Source organism: Atractosteus spatula, chromosome 16, assembly GCF_055471065.1.
Source record: "Atractosteus spatula isolate fAtrSpa1 chromosome 16, fAtrSpa1.hap1, whole genome shotgun sequence".
In the NCBI taxonomy this organism is placed as follows: Eukaryota; Metazoa; Chordata; class Actinopteri; order Semionotiformes; family Lepisosteidae; genus Atractosteus; species Atractosteus spatula.
The window spans coordinates 6,844,974-6,868,770 of record NC_142721.1 but is presented as its reverse complement, the minus strand read 5'-3'; the positions used below and the strand labels follow the sequence as shown (position 1 = coordinate 6,868,770).

The following is a 23,797-nucleotide window of genomic DNA, read 5'->3' as shown; positions in this document are numbered from 1 at the left end:
TGTGAGAATGGAATATTTTTTTCTCAGCTTCATACAAACAAATATGTTTATTCTTAAAATACCATATTAAGTAAAGTCCTTTATTTCCATGGTAATGTAGAAAACACAGATACAGATCAATGAGAATTATGTATATTGCTTAGAAATTGCTTAGAAATATACTGTATAGTATATCTTTGACAAAAAACAGTTCAATAGGTTTTGCATCAGCCTCTTCTAAGAGGACAATTCAAACGGGCAAGATCTGAAACACTTCTATGGCTAATGGCCTTGGTGCGCTAATAGTGGAGCCAGAAGTAAGAAAAATGACAATTAAAAGGAAGTGTTATCCTCCCCTATATCCCCCAGAGCACATTTGTAATGTTTAAATAACTATTTTTTTAAAATAAAGGACCATATGCAGCAGATCCCCTTCACAAATGATTACATTGTGACTGAGAATAAATGTACCGATAGTAATGTATGTTGCCAATTCATTCAAATCTCCAAAGCAATTATTGCAAGTTAATGCAACTTTAATCACACGTGATCTTGGAAATAAAAAATACTGGTTTGACACAAACAATGAAAAGTAAGCTTTATGGTTATCATTAATATTAGCTCTTTCTTTGTTTTACAGAAAGAAAATGATTCCCAGAAATTCCCAAACATCAAAGCTTGGGAGAATACTGTTCATTTTAGCAAAGTCAGGCTAAATTGGTTAAGCTGGCCAACTGGAGTGGATGTCAGTCTATGGAATAATTTCAGATGGAGCGGCCTATTAGACCAGGGAAAATCTTTTAGCCATTCAGCAAAAGGTTTTGTGAGGTTTATTTCTGCTTCACTGATTTGTGGCAGCTCATCAGAACTTTGTACACTATAATGCAATAATGCATTATTGAGCCTAATGAGATATGAACTGTAACATCCCCAAGGGTTTCATGACTGCAACCAGCAGGTGAGTATTGTTTGTCCAAATCACCTGCAGTCCAGCTGAAGAAATTAGCTTCATGACAGAAGCACACATTCAATTATTTTTTGAAAAATTTTAGTCACACTACAGACATATTGGAAGCTTTTATTTGAACATTTGCATTTTGAAACTATTTTTATCTAGACAATAATTACATTAAATAAAATTCAGTTTCCCTATACTCATTCAAAATACACCATATACTGTATACAGTATACAGTACAGTCTTAAACCCTCCATAGGGGCACAGTAGCATCTCAGCAGCACAGCCATATTTGTAGATGTAACTAATAAGAATGTAGCTCTTTTACATGTTTAGCTGAAATTAAATTTTTACTAATTTCAAGAAAATGAAGAAAAATATTCCACAAAAAAAATAAAGCTACTAAAGAAATATTTAAATTAACCCCCATCACATTCATGCAAATAATTTTAAGTAACATACTGTAGCTCCAATTCAGTGAGTATCTTCACAATTCAAAACAAAGATCTGCTAGGAAAGGTTTTTTCAGAATTGAGAGACACCTTTCCCATTTCAACAAGTATTTATCAACAAATGGACATGAAGAGAACAAGAACATTAGACAGCAATGGACACTTCGGCGCGGTGGCTCTGTGGCTCAGGATCTGCACCTGTGGCTGGAAGGTTGCCGGATCAAATGCCGTGGTCGGCAGAGGAATCCTACTCCGTTGGGCCCCTGAGAAAGGCCCTTAATCTCAACTGCTCCAGGGGCGCCGTATAAATGGCTGACCCTGCGCTCTGACCCCAAGCTTCTCCCCCGTCTGTGAGTCTCATGGAGAGCAAGCTGGGGTATGCCAAAAGACCAATTCCTAATACAAGAAATTGTATAGGGCCAAGGAAGTGATCTCATCTCTTCTACGAGATAATTGAAAGCTACGAAACTGTTCTTAATTGTATGTATATGTGTACTGTACATGTACATGTGATCAATACATATACATTAATTTGCTTTTACACAAAAAATGTAATTAGATTTTTTTCAATTAGAGCTTTAAATCTGTTTTCAAGAACTGTACTTTTATTTTTCCCCTACAGCCAATAACACAGCCCTGGCACACCATGTTGTAGCAAGACCTAGCAGGTGTTTCCACAGGGATTTTATCGTGTGTATCAGCACAACAACTGCCAGGGCAGGAGTCAGTCCACATTATTTTGCGTCAGCACATTTTGAGGTCCACCAAAAGTCTGAAGGCTGCACTGATGAAGCTTATTTGGCACATTGGCAGTAAGCCATTACACAGGTTACTGGAAAAAGGCAATTATTATACAAAGAGCAAACACAATTTGAACAGCAAGGCAGAGAACTGTGTGTTTTAATTTTAGTGTGGTGCGTTTAATGTATGTGGCACTTAAGAGCTGCCAGATTAATTAGAACTGAAGAATTTAATTTTCAAAGGCACAAAGATAATTTTATTGAATATTCACATTTGAATTCCAAGAGTGAGTGAAGCCTTCAAACCACACTATTATGGCTTCCACATGAGAAACTCATTTTATCTGTCACAGAAATCAAGTATCTGCAATAATTTACAGTACAAAGAATATTATGGGCTATAGTCTTCTTTCTATAAAGTCCTTCCACGCTGTGGCCTTTTTACTTTGAGGATTAATTTTTTGCCACATTTCTCAACTCCCGGACCAAGGGCTGGTACCAGCCCCTGGGAGTAATGCATAAACTGTAGATTTGATAAAAATGTAAACAGAACTGGAGTATTTATTGAGGTACAAGTTGCCCGTCTCAAAATCTGCCAACAGATGAAACTGGGGGAAGACTGGAACACCTTCAACACGGAATGGAAATGACAATACAAGCTCAAATAATATCTGACATTTTGACAACTCTGTATTTTAAAATGATAGAAGTTTATGCCTATTGTTAAATGGGTTATGATCTGTGTTTTTGTTCATAAGAACCTATTCTTCAAGGGCGATTTGCACATCATCCACCCACTGTCTGTTAGAGAGTTGATTCCATCAATTTGAGATCAAGCGGACTCTTAGTAGAGTTCAGTTTAGATCCCCATGTCTCAACCAGTGAGCTGTGGCACAGTGATGTGCCATCAGACATTAATGGGTGTGCCGTGGAACTTTTGAAAAGTTGTTTGAGAAAAATAAAAAATGATCATATAGATCAGTATAGATGAGCCAGCTGCCTCTTTCATTTCCCATTTTATAAATTTCTGATTAGGTACAGTACATCCAAAGATTTCTAAAAAGAATTAATAAAATGGATTACAGACCTGCACAGATAAAGTCCAGATGCCTCTGAAACATGTTCACGTCACACCCTGAGATACCATGACTTTAAGCAGACTGTATTTTACTGTACTTTGTCATGCTTGTGAAAGACTACTGAATTACAGGTAGAACCCACGCTAACCATACAAGACCAGTAAGAAGGAATTAACTGAATTAAACTACTGTACTTATTTCAAAATTTAGAATAAAATTTTAGGTTAACTAAATATTTTTAAGGTCAACAAATACCTTGACTTGTGTGACAGGGCTGGTGGCTCTTTTCTCCGCCTTGAGGCCTGTGGGTGAGATGGGACCTGTTGGGTTGGGGGGCTGAGGGAGAGAGGGCATCTTAGCTCCAGGTGAGACCTGCATACTGGCAAGCTGAGCTGCATACAGTTGCTGCAATAAAAAGAACACAAACATTGGACGCAACTGATGTAGCGTTCCACAACTGAAATCTATCATTTTCATTTCTTTTAATCTCTTTTTTTGGCAGTAAACAGCTGTCATAAGCTTTTACTGCTTATTCACATTTGAGTCCAGGAGCAACTGAAGCCTTCAAACCACATCATGATGGCTTCCATACAAGAAGTCTGGATTTGGCCCTATCACAGAAATCTACTGAGACAGTGAACTTGGACTGTTGTTATATCAGGCTGCTCTAAAGAAAAAAGTTAACTTCCTTAGATTTTTAAAGTGTAATAAGCACCAACATTATAGTCACCCAGACTGCCATTGCATGCAATATAAATAAATAGAAAATTAGACAAACACTGCAAACGTTATGAAATATAAATAAAACAATGTCGACAAAAGTCAAAAGCATCTATAGCAAATATTTAATTTTTCTTGGAAAAGATCTGGTAATTTTACTAACCCTTAGAGATCTGTAATTCACATAACAACGTCACTTGATTGACTTGGTTAAGAACAGAATGCCAATCATTCATTCTGAAAAATAAAAGATTTAGCTATTCACTATTTTTGCATATTTACACTACTTATGACTGTGACACATCCTGTACCAAGCTTGTTCGAAAGAGATTTGAGCCGATAGGAATATATTACTTTGCAAACTGAGGCCTCTCAAGCTGATTGCTCCTAAGATGTTGTCTTTTTGGACAAATTATGGTGATAATTAAATGTGGTTATTGAATTCCTTGAAACCATGATGCCTTGAAATGTGAACATTTACTGAATAACAATAAAAGAGTGAAAATACACTACCTTCTTAAGCAAATGTCATATCTGCTGTCATTGAGAAAGTTGCAAACAGTGAAAATGGAGAGCAAAAGGAGAAAGAGCTAGACGTTTGTAAATGAGTGTCAAATTTTTACTGTGAATGAAGAAACTTAAAAGCCTTTTAAATGTAAAATAACCAGCAAAAACATAGTGCATTATTTTATATTGCATGAGCAATCCAAACCTCAAATACACTTTGAAAAGCAGCATGGGTGCTGATTTTAGTATAATAGTAAGATTAAAATTATGAATGTACATTTGCCCTATCATCATCTGACTAATGTCTTTATATAATAGTTTTGATACTGAAGCACAAAAATATGCATAATTAAGAGTTTTCTTCCTATTTTGTGCAGTATAAATTACTGCTTTCTTTGACAGTCTGGGTCAAGTACAATAGCGCTTTTCTAAAGGCTCTTTCCTCTAGGAGAGGGAGGCTTCCTGTAGTTAGCTATACTTCTTTCTGTCTTGGGCAGCTATTGATCTGAAATGAGTAAAATGGTTTAAATCTGTTTTTGTCTTCTTCAGCAAGTAGCACGAGTCCAGAAAAACGGCTATCTGTCTAAGCTGCCTCCTCTGACTGAAAGCTAAAAAGACAGCCTTCCAGACCATAACAGGGAACGTACACTAATAACAATACTGAGTTTCCTCCTTCAGTATTTCAGAACACATGCCCTCGCTCACCTCTTTTAAAACAAAAGGTCACAGAAGTTAGGATTTTTTGTTCAGGAACTGAACGTGGAATGTTTTTAATTTATATGCAAAAACTAATGTAGCCAGAAACCCTGCTCATTCCCAGTAAGAGTAGTAGCAACCCAAAGATGAGCACACAAGGTGAGGCCCCACAGTGGGCTTACACTCTAGGGTGAACACACAAGACATCTCAAGACATGAGGGAGCAGTCTTCACTTCACCCAGCCCACGGCATAAAGTCCAGTAATAAAGTGAGTTGAGTAACTATTGGGATTTTTGGAATGGGGGGTTCAAAAAGGAAAAAGCACTATTAAGTTCAGAATAATGAATGCATTAAGCAATGAAGATAAAAATTAAATATTGCTATCCTTTGTTCCATCAACAAGTATTCAGCAAACAAGGACTCATACTTTTGAATGAAAAACATTCCAAAATAAATGATTTGACATAAGCATGTTTTTTTTCAATCACAATGGCTGGCAACTGTATTCAAAGCAACTTACATTTGTACCCATTATACAGCAAAGTTAATTAATTTACTAAAACAATTTCAATCACATAATTTGCAGAACAATAGAACAGCAGTTTCCCAGCCAAGATTGGAAGCTATGACTTTCAATTCTACTCTGAATTATTACCACATAACGTACAATTTAAAATGTATTCTTGCTATCTATGTATTCTGACCATTATTGTTTTCTACTACTTCAGGGACACAGCATTTGAAAACCAAGGAACATTACATGAATGGTGTTTTATTGTATTGTATTTTGCTACATACTTTGAGGTAAGACTATTTCTAGCCTTTGCTTAAAGGTAAAATAAGATTTCCATTTAGGAATACGGATACTGGAGTCAAACTCCAGCACGAGGACCCTTTCAAGAACCATTCAAATGACACCGGCTAGGCAACCTGCTCAGCCTCTGCCATGGAGACGTGAGCAGAACAAAGCACTTTGTCAAAAGACACATCTCGTGATGTAAACACGTATGTCTGCTATAAGAAACTTTATCGCTTGCACATTAGTGACACACAAAAGGGGCATTCTTCTTGGAGACCTGGGGCGAGCACGGATACATCAGCACTGGAAATGAGAGCCTGATTAGGTTCCCACAGAGATATGAGAAGTTCCCCTTATTTCAAACAGACTTGCATTTGTTTTGTGAATGTTACGAATATTAGTGCAATTTTCTTTCTTTCCCTACTATGTTGATGTAAAACACTAGCAATAGTATAAGATCTTTTTTCTTTTCCTTGGAGAACATGTTATTTTCTTGTATAGCTCTGTCCAAAGTAGGAGAACATCACTTTGTAGCTCTAGGCTACTTAAGAGGCTCTGGTTAAGAGAATGATCACAGTCTGTTGGACAGATGTTTGTTAACAGTGCTATAGATGGGCAAAGACCTTGACCTCTGCTGGGGATAACTTTATTGTTCCGGAAAAGAACATAAGTGAGCTTCACTTCAAATTAGAGACACCAAGTCTGCCTTTTGTGTGGACTGATTAATAGGACACTTCTTAGGATGAAGTAACACTGTTGTAATACGCTATTTATTATGAGCTGCCAAAGATGCATAAATAACACTAGAAGATGGGAACAAAAGTAATCAGCTGTACCTGATATGGCTTGTGCTGCACGGTTATTGCATCAACAGAAATGCACACTACAAGAAGCTCAGGAAAAGCAGCAAGGGGAACATATGGCTGCACCTGGCTGCTTTCACAATTAGAGCTGCACACTCTAATGAAGTCGGGCAGCCATTATCTCTGTCGTCCATCTTTCACTTTTAAAACAGGCGTAGCTCAAATGAGCAGTTAAGGCAGACACATGTTTAAGTCTCTAGATTCAGGACATCTGCCTAACTTACCAAAGCCATCCCTAGTTCTGCTTAATTGTTCGCCCTGCTCTGAGGCTGCATAGCCCTAGTGGGACTGAAGTCAGTCCTGGGTGAGCCCCTGTTTTCCACCATCGTGAAGGGCTGAGGCAGCAGAAGGTGAAGTCTATAATGAGGGTCATACTGAAAGTCAATGGCTAAGCAGGGATTCAAAACTGGGAACTATTGGCTTCGTGCCTCCAGCTCACACCACTAGTCCAAACTGCCTTGTGATCTGCCCTTACAGAAGAATGATTTGGGAGGCTGTATTGCAAGTTTTGGCTGTCATTGCTTTTTTTCCCCCTTATTAAGAAAATAAATTGATGTTCGTTCTGTCTTCTTTCAAAGTATAGAAGAGTGTCTGAGGATCTATTTTGAAGAATGGAAGATTAATTGTAATCTTATCTCGACAAACTTAAAAAGCAACACAATATAAGAAAAATAATAACAAATATAAAATTATTTCTTAAAATGAAAACTATTGCTTTCAAGCTGCAGAGAACCAAAAGTTTAGATGCTCTTTTGTTCCATTATTTGAAATGTAGACAGTGCATTATTTTCATACCATGCTTCTTTTTTTTAAAATAACATAATACTATTTAAATAATCACTTCCCAGAAACACATCATATAGTTTACAAAAGTTCCCTTTTTAGGGTGACTTGACTCAACAAGAAAGTGCCACATCCTCCCCTCCCTTGCTTCTGAGCATGTAGGTACTGCCCCTACATTCCCTGGGGGATGGTGCTATTTCTGCCATATCAGAAAAAAAAAGAACAAAAGACAGTCACAGAACAAAGCCACAGCAATACAGAAAGCCTCTCTTCAGAACAGCGCTGGTCTAAATCCCCCTCTACATAGAGACAACCCCCTCCCTCCTGCACACACACTAGAGAGCAATTCCCCTGTGTAGCTGCTGACTGAAGGCAAAAGGCGCACAAAACCCTCACTGACTCCATGGTTGTGTCTCACCTCATTTCCCCACACAATTTATTTTATTTTTTTTTTTTTTTGCATGTGTGTGTGTTCAAAACAGACAGTGTGACTCTGCTGAGAATATGATACTAAGCCACTTTTCTTGTAGGGCTTCTCAGAGAGAGGGCCTCAGAGAAAGGGTTTGATCCACCCCAGTGACTGAGGTAATACCTTTGTCCACTTGAGCATTAAATGACTCACTGAAATACAGCTTAGTTAGAGACAGAAAAGAGAGAGAGACCTGGCAAATGGTGCTTTTCAATCCCAGTGCCCCCCCCCAACACTCATACCCCCTCCTTTTCCTTTCTCTCCTTGTCCCATTTGACCGGAACACATCTTGGAAACCACCATCCCAATCACTTTGGGTCACCCAAGGTCAGCCTTTTAGCCTCTAGTAATTAAAAGCAACCCCTCTGGAGGTGGCAGAGGTTAAATGAGAATGTGCACTTTTTTGCTTCTGCCTGAAACAACATTATACTTAGATTGTACACTGAATTGACATTTCGAGAACATTACCAGGCAAATTAATAGAAAAAAGGCTTCCTAGCAAATGTAACTGTTACAGCTGGGTTTGTACACAATCTGTTAACTACATTTTAGACAACAGGTAGGAATTTAACTTGTTTAGGACAAGCCAGAGAGTCGTTTTAGACATTATATTGAAAGTACGGTAAGTGTTTGAAATATTAAGAATGATATGTTGTTTTTCATTCAACAAATAACTGAGGAAATGACCACTGAGTTACACTGCAAATAAAGTGGTGAAGATATAGTACTGTAGAAGCCAAGCACACCAAATCCCATATACCACCAAATTTGGACTTGTTTTCAGTTATGTTTTGAGATACTGAATTAAAGCAAATTAAAATGTACCTGATGAACCTGGGTTACTACTGCTGTGTCTAAATTACTAATTATTATCTTTATTGATTGATCAGAATAGGGCTTGTCAAGCAAGAAATCTATAAGGTCTCTTATTGCTGCAAAAGCAATTAACAATGCTATTTAAAGGAAGGCTGTGCTGTGTTGACCATTTATCATTAATTGTTTTGATACGTACGTCTAAATGAATAAAGTGTATCTGACTTTCTTTATTTCTAATTACTGTCAATTCCTCACATCAAGTTTTTATTACTAGGTCGGACAGATATCATGGAAAAATCTATCAGATTTTCATCACCATTCTCCCCTTGCATTATACTGTATTGTATTCCTTTTTTTCCTGCACACAGATCACTTGGAATTTGTATGACCTGGCCTGATATTTGGATTAAGGGTGAGCCCTGGCTGTTATTTCTGTTTCTGAGGGAGGTCTACAACAAACGGTACATAAGTAACAGCCACTTAACCGAGGCCATGACCAAATGGAAAGTTGAAAAACAATAAGTCAAGACAAAGACTCTACAATGATATTATGGCTTGTGCTACATAAGAAAAGCATGGGCTCAAAAAACCTTATACAATGATTTTGATAACTATTAGACATTCATATCATTTTATATTAATTTTAACTGATGTGAATTAATGTATGTAGAAAATCATCTTCTGAGAATGAAAAAACAATGGACTGAATTATTTTCAGATTAGGACTCAATACAACACAATGAATTTATTTGCACATTACATCTTTATCATATAACAATTGCTAACCTGGGAGCCAGTTTTTCATGGTCTAGGAAATTATATAAAAGAGAAACTACAGTAGGAAGAATATCTGAGTCTCATTTGTTTTTGAAGAACTCTCCATGACAGATGTTGACAAAACCTCCGGCAGATCTGTAAAATGTATGGGCAGCATTTGTGCTTAGAGCAATGAATGTGCAGCACCCCTCCTCCAAGCCACTGAGACTTCAGATATTGTGGCCATTGTGCAGGGAGAAATGATAACTAAGAACTAACAAATGTATACAAATCAGACCAATCTACCAATCATTTGTTACAGAAAATACTTCATAAACATCTTCATAAACACGGAGATGTTAACAGCGAGCAGTTGGGTGTCAGCAAATGTAACTTTGATCTCCACTTCACCTCAGTCTTACTGCTATAATGCATCCAAGCGGAGACAACCGCATTGCTGCAGCCTCAGTGCCCCGACCACTTAAAAGGCAGCAAAAAGCCAGCCCTGGTCGCCACAAGGCCTGTACAGGCTCATTGCCGGAGGTAGGCTGATTGACCCAGCGCTGCCCAGATGTCAGGAGGAAAGGCTGAGTCCTGGTGCACTGCGCCGATACTTTCCAGTATGGTCTAACATCTGTTTCAGCTGCTGGCATCCAACCTGCTGAACTCCCAGAAAGCAGTCCTGTGCCATCCTGAGGTGGGGAGGGGGTGGGTGGCGAGGGCAAACTGACTCACACTGCTCAGAAAGGTAATTGCATGCAGCGTTTTGAGCCAAGCACTTAGCTTTTCCAGAAGGCCAATGGTGCTGGAGTATTGTATCCTAAGTTTCTTTTTTTCCATACGCACATCCCCTTTCACGCTGTGTATATTCCAAAAGTAAGTCTCAGGATGACAGAAGCCCCGGTTGCCAATTTTTAAACTTCATTTTTAATGAAAAACATGTTTTCCAACTTACAAAAACGACCTGAACTCACAGGCCTTTCATTATTTGTCGTAATTCCCTCAGCTAGGAAGACCTGGTTTTCCTCATTTGGGAAAACCTGTGGCAATGAATCTTAAGCACAAAGATCTTCCATTTTATCAGAACAGCTACGCAGCACCTAATTTATCTGTGCTGGATTGGCATATACATCACATACTCTGTTCTTTTTAATTAACAGCTAACTACACAAAAGGTTTTTGGTTAACCATGTTAATACATTTGTTCTACCACCATATGGGTTTATTTTAATATCTGACCACTTAGCCTCTTCTTCCATTTACTCTCTTAGAAGAGAACAGACAACCTTGTTGTTCTGGTTTGCTTTCCTCACACACAACTGGGGGAAAAAGGAAATCTCATGAACGCAAGCAGTCTTTTCTAAAATCACTCAAAATGCTTGATGTGCTGGTAATTGTGCAACTCTAGGCACTCTGAACATCTGGAGTTGACAGAAATTTACAAGAAAACAAAAGATTGATAATTTTAGGCTGTTTTTTTTTCTTCTTCTGAGCCCTTCCACACTTGAGACGTGGTGCAACTGTAGATCCACATTTAAAAGAAACATTTGACAAAACTGCATCACAAGTATTTTTCTAATTGTAATTCTCAGGGGAGCGTGCTTTTCATTTGTTTACAATAGTAAGGCTAAAGGAGCTTTAACATGAGCAAAGAGTGATGCCATTTACAGAGTGATGGATGGTAATTACTGTGTAAAGTCACCACTCAAGCAATTTAACATCCAATACTTTAAAGCTTAAGGATGTGGCAGGGATGTGCTGCAATTAAAAAAGGGAAGTAGATTTTACCAAGAAGCCTGGCTGAATATCTAAGTGGCCCATGGCTTTCAGTCTGCTTTTGTGGGTCACAGCCTAAACTACAGCAAGACTCCTTTGCTCTGTTTTTACAGGTTCTTTTCAAATACTTCAACAAAAGCCCAATTCAACGATGCAGCCCTTACAATTTAAAAGTTGTCTTCTGCTTTCTTTTTAAGTCTTGGCAAAATAAGCAAATAAATCAGATACAGCATTTTTGTTTGTCTATGCACAACTAACATGAGGTTATCCTAAACACAAATTACAATACCAACTTTAAACATACAGTATAAGTATTATACAACATGACTATTTTTCATTAATAATGTTTCTTACTATTAAGCTGTGTTTTTTTTTTGCTAGTCTGGCTGCTATTTGATTGACTTTTTTTTGTACATAACACAATTTACTCGGCAAGTCAAATGTATTAGTTTTAATAAGGTATAGATGTTGTGGGAGAAGCCATTGTTTCCTTATTCACTTTCGCTCATCAAACCTCTCAATGAATTCTAATGAAGAAAGGCATTCAGTCTGTAAAATTGTTTAAATTTGTTGTCTCCTGTGAGTTGTAGACGGGAGCAATCTGTCAGGAAAACATTGAACGAAATTACTCTGCGTGCAGGAATTTCCACTGACAGCCACTCACTTACAACACAGCCCGTGTGTCCATGTATTGACAGGCAAATTACACTTTGTAACACTCAAATGCAACTAGCCAGTTTAATTTTCACTGATCTGGCCAAAACCTTTTGTCACTTTTTTTTTTTAAAAAGAAAAAAAATCTAAGTAAAAGGCTTTATTGCTCAGGCCCCAGACTGTTATGACATACAAAATTGTTAAAGCGTGCGGGATCAACATTAAGACTGGCAGCCCGGCCAGCCCCTGACTGGATGGCTGAGCACATTACCAGCCGTGTATTGTGGGAATTAATTCCTCCAATAAGATGATTTTTTAAGGTTCATATATTTCACAATCTAAACAGAATAAATTGGTTAAAATAATACCTTGCCAGGATGCTGACACGAAGAGATGTTTTAATTAGAAATACTTATGCAGCCAATACCTAATTGCATTCCATGTAGAAACATCCAACGAAATCAAGCTCAGGAGCTCCAGGTGTGGTGCTGCTACACTCAAGCCTGTGCTCAAGAACTTTGACCCTACCTTATCTCACCCACAATGAACCCAGGGGGCTCAAATCAGGGCAGTGATTGCACAGGGCGGATACCGAGCTGAATTGAGAAGATCAATAAATCTCCATTGCGACTGGGGAATTTCAATTTCCTGACCAGGCAGGGCATCATCACAGAAGAACAGATAGAAATATGGTCAAAAAACAATGTGACCTTGGCGCAGAACTAATTGTTAAACAAAGCAGGGCTTCTTTGCTTTTTACCACAAATTACATATTAAGAATGTTGTTGTTGCTGTTGTTCTTCCTTTTAAAAGAACACGTTGTCTAGCAATTTTGTCCTTAACTGACTTAACATATGCCTATGGCATCAAGACAAATGACTTTTCTCATGTTCAAATGTACTGTATACATGTAAGTCAAGAGTAACATCAATATTTACCCTTTTTTTCTAACTTCTTCTGTGCTTCATAAGCAGGATAACTATAGTTACAAGCCTTGTTGATCCCATCTATGTTTCTCTTAATATTATAGGAGTATCTGTGCAAAGCGAATTCCAACAGTGTCCCAAAATACATAGCAGCCTGTAGACTTAAGTTAGGAGGAATGCACCTTTTTGTTTACTGTGTTCTCTAAAGGTCAGCCAAGTCATGGTCTTGGAGTTGCCATTTCAGACTGTTCCCAGGGTTAAAAACATTATCAAAATTAATGGTCAAAGTCCCTCAAACTTTAGATATATGACTATTCATGCCTCCATCTGGACCACATGGATACAGCTAAAAATAGATTTCTCTGGCCTTCCCCCTGCCATTATTTTGCCCCTGAGGCCCATGGAGCAATGCCTGAGCTGTGCGTTAGTTCCTGCCATCTGACCCAACCAGGAATGGTCTCTTGACATACAGTTGAACTGTAAACATAAAACACTGCATGAACAAGAGAGAACTTATCCTCCACCTTATATTTTCCTCATTGTTCTTTCTATTGCTCCGTGATAAAGCTGCAAGCCCTCCAACCACAGCTGCAAGCATTGTTAGGACTTGCCAAAGCTCATTAATACTAAGAGCGATAAGCTCTGAAGGACAAATTGTGCTCATGTATCAGAGAAAGAAAAAGTTACAAGGCACTTTTTTCTCAAACCCCTCCAATGTTTTACTTTGTTTGGTAACAATTCCAGCTATCCCAATGCTCAATGTTTAATGACTATCACCAGCTTATCACAGCTGTTGACAAAACAACTGCAGCCACTAAGCAACACTTAAGTCTTTTTCCTGTCTTCTTTTGTTTCACAACAGGAACACTAAGGAGATGGATCTTCCCTTGAGAATTCCTATTGAGCATTTTGTGTTTCTGGGAGAAACCTTACATTTTTCTGATTACGCATGTTTTAATGGCATCATCCATCTTCATACTTCACAGGATCACATGCCTTTATTTTTGTACTTAAGCAAGCAGGAGTAATACCATTAGAGAATTTTGGTTTCCTTACCCATTGTTTTTGTTATGCAAACAGACGTAGATGGAGGTAACGAGGGAATGCATGTTGCTCATAGGTTGCAAAATCAAGCGTTTATAATAATAGCATAGCATTACAATGACTACAGAGAATGTGAAACAGGTGAGGACATTATATTAGGACTTTGATTTTAGTGCAGTATTATACACTAGTGTTGTTTTATTACATATTGTTATACATTTATAGTATTATTGTGTAAAAGACCTGTTTTTTACATGACAGGAATTCTCAACTCTGTTCAACTGTTCCTTGGCATTTATATCGTGGCCACACAGTAAGGGATCACACTTCTAAATACATGAATATAAACACCAGTTATATTTTGGTAGTGGTCTTCTCTCATTACATAACTCAAAACATTGTGCAATAATATTGCTTTGAAAAAAAATTAGCCTGTCTGAAAAGTATAAGGTGCTCAAACATTTGGCCATTGTTTGCAAAAGCCATCCAGTCACTGTGGCACAGCCACTGATAGTAGCATACAACACTGACTAGGAGGGGAAGAAAAGATTATAGCTTTTTCACAGCATTAATTCATTTTCTGATTTCCTTTCTTGCACATGAATTTAAATGGATAAATCCCAGCCCTCTGTAACACATATGTTTCTCTGTACCAGTACAATAAATCTCAATTCTCCAGAGCCCAGACTTAGCAGTAATAATGAGAGAGTAGGATAAATACACAGATAGACAGAAAGGCAGACAGACAGAGATATATAACATTGATAACAGATAATAACACATAATGATCATCATCTTCACCGATGACAGTAATTATTATTATCATCATTATTACTATTGCTACTAATTCTACTACTCTTACTACTGTAACTATTACTACTAGGGGGTTAAAACTTCCATATAAAATGAAAATAAATTGCATGTGTAAGGTGTTAAGCTCTCAGGGAGGACCTCCAAAATTATTTAGCATGCAACCCATTATTTAGCATACAGCTGGTTAGCAATTTTCCGCTAAAGGGTTGGCTTGTATCCCAAGCATTCTTTGTTGTTGCACATACCTGGAGCTGTAGAGGGCTGAGTCCAGACGCAGCAGCAGCTGCCATTGTTGACGGAATGAACTGCACGGGGTAGTTATCACCTGTCGGGAAGAACAATGCATACAGGTTGAGACAATGAGCTGAGAATAACAGAAGGCATGTGCCAACACAGCCCTGCCCCTGCCTGCACTCCCAGGCACTGCTCCGAGCCCAAACATCTGCAACAACAAAAGGCTCAGCTGGGCAGATTCTTGCAGGATTACTTAGGAACTTTTTTTTTCTCTGTTAACCGATGGGTGGTACGCAATCTGGCAGAGCTGCTATCTTTTTTAATATCTATTTGATTGTTTGTTGTTCCTTTATAAAGCAGCGAAACCATAGTGTTCTCTGAAGCACTTACAAAGCTGAAGACATGTCTCAGTGGTGTTTGACAACGTATTGTGTCATAGTGAATTATGTGGCAGACGAAGGAACACAGATAGCCTTCAATGAAGAGTGTTTTTAGTTTTGTTAGAAGCAATAATTTACAAAGGTAATTGTACATCAGCTTTAAGAAAATTACAGTTGTTTTATTCTGTGAATAATATGCTGTTTTATGCAGTTATAATCCATGCATTATTATAACTTGTAATACAATTTGGAAAAAAAGTCACAGCTTGGCAAAAGAAAAGCAAAGATTTTGAGACACTCAGCTGAATTCAAAGAACCATGTAGCAATGAAAGTGTTTTGTAAACTACTGGAATCATATGAGAGTAATTAAAAAAACGATCTATGTTCAATTAATTGCTAGTTAAAAGTTTATAGAATAAAAAAATATAGAAGACAAAGTACAGTAGATCATTTTTGGTCTTACCGGGAATGTTGTCTCTTTGAGCAAAGACACGAAGAGAGAACAAAAACCAGTTTGTCTAAAGCATGTTTTATGAAAATGCTTGTGAGGAAATAAACTGGCTTCAGGTTCGAGTAACACTTCTGCATGTCATTTCAGCTCAAAAACATGAAGCTACTACAAGCACCTTTTTTTCTGTAAAACCGGTACAGTATAGTAAAACATAGTCAAGAAACCCAATCTTTATTACAGGGTCACATTCAAAACATGCCATTTATATTTATTAGTTAAACTGGACCCCAGTTGGCAGATACATAGCTGAGCCTCCATCTTGATGGCTTTCTTTCCCTCCTGTTGGAATTAATGGCTTTCCCTGTCCTAAAAGGGCAAGTGGATTTTGATAGTCAATTTTGATATTAAATTAGGCTATTACGTACTATAACTAGTGCCACCGTTCCTCTCCTTTACCGTCACTAACTGTGAATGAGGTCACAGCACAAGAGACTCGAGACTCATGGCTGGGGTACTCTTCAGGCACAACACAGGGAAGTCCAACTGCCTGGGCTGCCTGCCAGGCCTCTGCCTGTCAAATGAACCCTGCCCCTCCACTCTGCTTAAAGGGCACTTTAATCTCCAAGCTGACTCAATTCAGGCCTTCCTTCAGGATCAGTTGCCAACCGGGCCAAAAGATGTGCTTGTTTTGTCAGGTGGAACGCATTTCTCAGGGGTGTCAGACCAAAAAACTCTTTATTGCTTGTAAACGAATGCAGGCTCCTGCTCCAGCCTTGCGTATCACTTCCTGACCCTGGGCTTTAAAGACATAGCCCTGTCTCCTACTACTGCTTTTCACTCAGCTCTAATAGAATATTTCCACACAGAAATCCCTGACGTGTAGAGAATTCCCACTGTTTCATAATGGCATATTTCAGACGCAGAACAAAACTGACAAAAAGCCAGGATTCACAGAATGTTTGCTTAAAACCTTATGTTGAATAATCGTAGAAATGAAAATCTACTTATATTAAAATTCTACTGAAAATGTCCTAATCACTGATATCTCAGCCTTGTAGCTCCTAATATGAATAACTACATTAAAAAATACCAAAACATACACTACTACAAAATATATTCTATGAAGGTTTTTCTTAACTATCCACAACAAAAGCCAAAACTCAAACTGTCTGTGTTGCTTAATATACTCTTGATGTTGCAAAAATAAAAATAAAATGTTGTTTCAAATAAAAAAAGAAATCCTGGCTTTTGCCCACTTTGAGAAGGACTGACAGAATGTTTTTCTATGTAATAAGAACTTCGTGGTTAAAAAATAAACTTAACCATTGATATCTGAGTGAACAAATCCATATATAAAGAGAGAGATATACATCTTTGAATTAGCAGTCTTTATCTTTAAGGACCATCATTTACTCCACAGGTTGGAGGAGTCATCTCAGGTCGGAGCTCAAAGACATGAGGGCCACCACTATAGCTCACTGAAAGGCTTTAGCAGTGCACTGAAGATCTCTGGAGCATGTGCTTACTTACATACTTAAAGTGATTTAAGTACCTAATTCACAATACATTTTTACATTTTCAGAGAGTCCCTGACTAAATTAGACTAATTTTATCAGAAATAAGGACACTTGGTTTTCTTGCCATTATACAAAAAAAACTCTAGAATAATACAGACACCATCACAAAATACCAGAGGTGTTGTAGTGTTATTACTACAAAAGAGACCCCCCTCCAACTGTTGCAGTGCCATTAACTCCCTGGTAACAGTGCTACACTCCTATTAGATTTTCCACCACTGAATTTCTTGGCCCCGTATAGTTTTGCTTATCTTTTAAAAGAATCACATCTTTTAATCTGCATTATTCTTGGCATTACATTTTTAACGTATTGTCAGACCATTAAGCACAGTGTGTATGTAGACAGAGGCAAACGACAATAGTGTTCCGATGGCATCAGGCTCTACTACATTTCCTCCTTGTACACTTTGTTGCCTCAGTCTCCTGTGGAGTTTATATCATGAATATTGGCCTTTATGGGTTTTCTTTTCAGATTATATTTTGACACTGGTTATGGATGTGCTGTGCTGGTGGTCGGCGACCTTGTGGTTTCAGACTGAAAATCTCCCATGTGAACGAAAGCAATGTTATTTATAAACACTAAATGCACATGTGAAATGTTCAAATACTGACGAGACAAGGTAAGGAAAAAAAAAAGAAGAAACGGAAGCAACTCTACTTTACTGCATGAATTGTTTTAGAGACTTTTATTTCCCCCCACTGTTTTCTTACAAATTCATGAATAATTCATTACCTTTATATGAGGCGACCCATGCTGTAGATTCAATAATAACTTGTGTTATTTGTACTAAAACATTTTCCATGTCAAACATATTAAAAAATCAAACTTGCAAAAGAATTCCCTCTGGCACTTTGTTACAGCTGTCACGCTCCTGCAGTTTGAAAATAGCTGGATTTCTTTTTTTTCCATAGTTTGGGCTTTATAGTTAATTTATTAGCACCACTACCCCACCCTTTACTGTTCTGCAACTCACCTGCTGGCGACAAAACCTTTCTTTCTTTTAAGTGCTGACAACATTTTTTCCCTCAAAGCTTAACTGAAAACAAAAGACACATGGGGATTTTTCCCCCACTGCATTGTGGACATAAATTCATGTCTCTGACAGCCTTTTCTTCTTTTTTACTGATCTGTAACTTGTCATTTCCCAAGGGTTTATTGATATGTCAATAGGAAGGTCTGATACAAGGGGAAAATCCTTGTGTGAGCATTTTTTTTGCAGACGCCCAATAGTCAATGCACAGCAGAAAAGGAAAAGGGGGGACAGGCACTTTTTCTTCAGAAACGAGCACTTTGGGGGCAAGATTTTGCTTTAATTTTTAATTACTGAAGCTAAGAATACCACCTCTTTAATTTTCACAACAATACAGAGCAAGGATCAAGCCTCATGGTTATTGCCCTGGCAGAGAGTCAATTGACATGTTGTAGCAATTTTTTTCAAATTTGTTTTGGGATTTGGAATGCTTGCGTGAGGAACAATTCTTCTCGCAGTTGCACAAAGAAAGATCCGACATGTCAGGACAGGTAACCAAGCTCTGCCCCTGGGCTCTGACTCCCTGAATCCTGATTCAAGGAAGACCATGCTTGTAAACACAGGGGTCTGAATAAAGTGCTGCTGCTCCCGATCTCTTACGCAAGACCTGCACAGCTTTGTACGGCCCTAAGCTCAAACTGTTTGTTTATAGATAAATTACCTTAATAAAGTACACTGAGATTCTGTCACTCTGTCAAGTTTGTATTGTGAGCATCAATTGTTTGAAGCTGTCCTTTCAGTGTTAAACTGTTTCAGTCAATAGTCTCAGAATTAGGTTTCCCAGCACACTGGAGCCTTTATGTCTACAGAATAAAAGAACTTTTACCATTTTAGACAGTTATAAAACTAAAAAAATAATAACTATAAAAATAAAAATGCAAGTGAAACCAGTTACTAAATTATTAAAAGAACCCAAATGAAAAGAAACGGAAAGCAACAGAATATATTTAATGGATAAATGCCTACATTCCTCCATATATTATTCTGAATGAAATAATAACTTGGTATACCAGCCTATTGATAACATGAAATTGTGTGATTAAAAAGAATGGGATCTTAGAAGAAAAAGCTCATAAATGCTAAGCAGCAAAAGAAAAAAAGAAAACCTAGATTCATAACAGTAAATATCACAAGTATTCAGCTACACAGTACTTACATTTGATGACATATTATATATCCAATGACCACTGTCCAAGTTGACTTTTAATTCTAAAAGGTCAGTGTTACGTTAAAAAACCTGTATGTTGTTTGAAACTGTACGGTAAAAAAAAACTTGTAAAGTGTGAATGAAAATCAAAACAAGACCAAAACTGATTTTTCTAAAAATGCTTATTGTAATAGCTAAGTAGCCTTAATATTAATGTATAGACTATACTGTGAGGTTCTACCATTGACTGATTGTGACTCAGATAGGCTAGAATGATTAGCTTGTGATGTAGCTACTGTATGTGTCAGAAACATTTAAATTGAACAAAGCACAAGCTAATTTCAGAGCAAGAAGGGAGAATGTCATACACAGACAACAGTTTGTCAGAACGAGTCGTAAGCACTCATGCATTTTAAAGTGGAAAAGCAGTAATTATACATGTTGCGGTGTATACATTTGAATCTGGATGGAAGTTGGTCAAAATTCTGGACGACAAATAACTTGCTTAATAGGAAGTGATTACTATGTATTATTAGGGATTCTTACAGTTTTTAGTATTATTTATGGTGCAACATCCATGCTCTCTAAAATTCAATAGAAACTGTTCCGTTGATCTTTATTTAGCATTACATTAATGCTGCATGTGATTTAATGCATACATTAAATTAAGTTTAGCATTCAACAAATTAACGTGAACCAAAATCATGATGCAACCTTTAAAATATTGAAATAACAAAATAGCATATCGGGAATATGTGTACCTTTGTGAAATTATAATAAATGTAATTCATAAAAATAAATTTAATTCCTTATTAAAATATTATGCCCTATATTCCGAGAATATGTAAAGCAAATTGTTAAATACGGCTCTGTAAAGGTCAGTTAAAGGGGCTTAAGAAAATATTACCTTGATCTTGATTCTTGACATTTGTTTGATGTCCGTTGTGCAATGCAGTATGAATGCTATATTTATATCAAACTGAAAGAATCTGTCTTAGGGTCAAGCTAAAATCGTAGGAGTCACATTTGAGTATATGTTGTCAAACCTCAAAGAGTCCCTATCACCTAGTTCTTAAAGTTAGAGCAGTTAAAAAACAAACAGAAACTCCAAAGAGTACAGAAAGAATATTGCAAAAAAACAAACAAAAGGGTAACAGAACAGACAGAGCAGGGTGTATCTACGGTTTTGTTGCTTGGTCTACTACCTTGGGAATATCACATGCATCAGAGCTACACTCAAAATGACAAAGCCAAGGGATTTTATGACTTGAGTATGTCGAAGCTATAATGCTTTCACGATGACATGGTGGTTACATTCTAGCTTTAGCATAGCTAATCCATCATTCAATGCGTAGTTTCACTGGAGTTCAATGCTTAAGAGTATTGCTGAGCGATTTAATTATTCCCCATGTGAGAAGTGACTTAGTCAAAGGTTTTGTAAAATGGATAATAAGAAAGTTTTCATATACTGTATGTAAAACAAGTTATCCGCTAACAATAAATGTATATTACTCAAATTAAAAAAGAACAATTAAGACTTGTTTTTAAGTGTAACTTTAAAAACCTTTTAATGTTATATGAGAAGTATTTCAATTATACATATTAATATGTTAGAAAGGTTAAGGATTTTTTAAATTGATTTACAGATTTACAGTCTGACTAGAATTTAAAGGATTTCATTGATACATACAGATTTATGCATATCCATTCTCGAGAGGAAGAACTGCCAAAACACCATTTTTGTCACAACTCTTTATCTATGTTTTGAAACTTTTCATGACTTTTTGATAAAACCTCAAGTGCATGTTCTGTTGTAACAAATAATCTTCCTGCCTTGAAGTACAACAAATAATAGATAAACTGGACCTTATCTAGCTCTGCAAATGTTCCCAGAAAAATGTAACTGAAAATCACCACAGAAGAGGTCCTTTAAGGAGTCATTTAAGGAAAATGGGAAAGCGAGCAATCAAAATACACTGGGGACCGAAAAAGAACAACAAAACAACAGAGCCTGCAGATTCACAGGACACTCGTGTACTGGGATGCGGGTGAATGAAGAGGAATGAAAACACAATCCAGCCGATGCAGTGACAGAAGCGCTAGCCCTGGAGGGGTGCTCTCCTCAACTCCAGACCCCCAGACACATCACGCCTGCTCGGGAGTCTCAGGGTGGATGTTCTACTACCGACAGAAAATGATCACATCTTAAGGAGCAAGGCATCAAACCAAAAACAAAATCCACGGACGACCTGGTTTATTCAGGTGAGAGCGAGGGGGCAACGGAGACGGGGGCCCGGCGGAGTACCTGGCTTGTATGTGATTCCTGGCGGGAAGAGGAATCCCTGCTGGGCTGCTGCCGCTGCTGCCAGAGTGCGCTGGTCGTGTGGAAAAATTGGGATCATGAGCGGAGGCATGTGACCCTGAACCTGCTAAACACAAAAAGACCTGTGATCAGACACTGCATAAATTCAACCTGACAGGTACGTCTCCAGCGCTGATAGCAATCGTGTGTTCACACAATACCTGCCCAAGCCTTGCTTTAACCTAATCCCCACCACTTTCACATTATCACATCAAAGATCCTGCCTTTCATTGTTTTGGCCTGTGTCAAAAGGTGCAACTCTCAGGATAAGGAAGCATTATTCTGCCTCACATTTGTATTTTCATTTCATGATTACACAGGGAATCAGAACAAGTGTATTCCTGCACAAGTCACCACTGAAGTTCATCTTGCCTCACAGCAGGGAAACAAAGGATGTGACGTTTGTACATCTGGGCCCTCTTTGTGACTGTGTCTGATTAAACAGACAGACTCAGGACAGTCTGTAGTGTAGTTTCGGAAATATATTTGTCATAACAAGAGAAATGGCACTGTACAATTGGAATACGCCCAGGAAAAAGAACAGAAACATAAATGATACAGTATCATGTGGGAAAGTTTTAAAAGAATGCTGCAAAATGTGTTTAAAAGACCAGATATAATCACTTACCATAATTCAAAGCCTCAATAACAAAAATTCAATTGAGTAAACCACACTGAAAATCAGATTGTTTTATTACCTCACAGAGCTCAAGGTACTGCTGTTGACTTTACAGTTATCATGTGTTATGTCGAGAGCACTATATTCCTGAAGTATTAATGTAAAAGTCACACTTGACAATGCCAGTGTCTAAGCCCTGAATAACCTGGAAAATAACTTCTTGCTGTTGTGATTCAATATATTTTCTCAAGGAGGCTAGACAGCAGAAAATACTCTCCACACAAAGAGTGAATTTGACAGTGTATTTTGGCTTCTGGCCTTGTCTACAGGAGCACGTGATGCTGCCCCCTTAAACTAGCAAAAATAAAACAAATAATGAAAAATACATGAAAATAAAACAAAACGTCAGTTAGTAGGATAAGCAGCACTTGAGGCCACCTTCCTGCTTGACAAGACCACTCACAAGGGTGAAGGAAAGCATCCGACAAAGAAATGTTAAAGAGGCTTAGAATTAAGGGTCAAATTTACTGAAAATCTGGGAATTACACATTTTATTCAATTAATAAACATGGCTGCTTATAGAAATACAACTTTGTTTCTTCTTACCAAAATAAATCAATTCTTTAAAATGGGAATACAAAATGAAAGAGAGATAAAATATAGTATATTTAAGTCACTAAAGCTCAAAAACTCAAAAACATATAGTATAATTGAAAGCTTCCACTTATTTTATTAAATTTACTTTTCAGTGTAGTGTAGGAAATGTATTTGTGTGTTCACAACAAAAGAAATGGTATTGTAATGTAATGTTTGCCAAAAAGTTTTTGCAAAATCCATTGCAAAATCCATTTCATGTGTAAGACACAAAACTTTGCACTCTTTCCTGATCACTTTGTAGCCACAATGATCAATCTTACCAATTAAACTGATATTCAGATATGGTCAGATGCAATAGTTAACCTGCTAGGTAGATATGGTTAAGACTACCAAAGCAAAAAATATATATCCACAATTTTTTCTTTCAGTAGAAGCAGACACACATTGGTTTTAAAAAGAGTCCAATCTTGCTGTCATATCCCCCTTCCTGTCTCTACCTGACGGGGTACAGTTATGCTACTGTGTGTCTGTGAGGGTTAATCTACTAGCCACTCTGCCTTCCTCTGGGG

The 23,797-nt window shown here is 37.5% G+C and overlaps 1 protein-coding gene across 16 annotated transcripts in view; it reads right to left on the bottom strand.

Moving 5' to 3' along the window:
• The window catches only part of sox6 (SRY-box transcription factor 6), a 200,495-nt gene that overhangs the window by 34,641 nt on the left and 142,057 nt on the right, over positions 1 to 23,797 (bottom strand). For 10 of the 16 annotated variants that reach the window (XM_088934650.1, XM_088934660.1, XM_088934658.1 and 7 more), the window contains 3 exons: positions 21,956 to 22,079; positions 15,075 to 15,154; positions 3,462 to 3,611 (listed from right to left, as the gene is read on the bottom strand). In XM_088934650.1, the coding sequence (XP_088790776.1) occupies positions 3,462 to 3,611; positions 15,075 to 15,154; positions 21,956 to 22,079 (354 nt within the window). The remainder of the gene's footprint in view (positions 1 to 3,461; positions 3,612 to 15,074; positions 15,155 to 21,955; positions 22,080 to 23,797) is intronic. The other 6 variants (XM_088934653.1, XM_088934662.1, XM_088934659.1 and 3 more) reach the window with 1 other exon arrangement.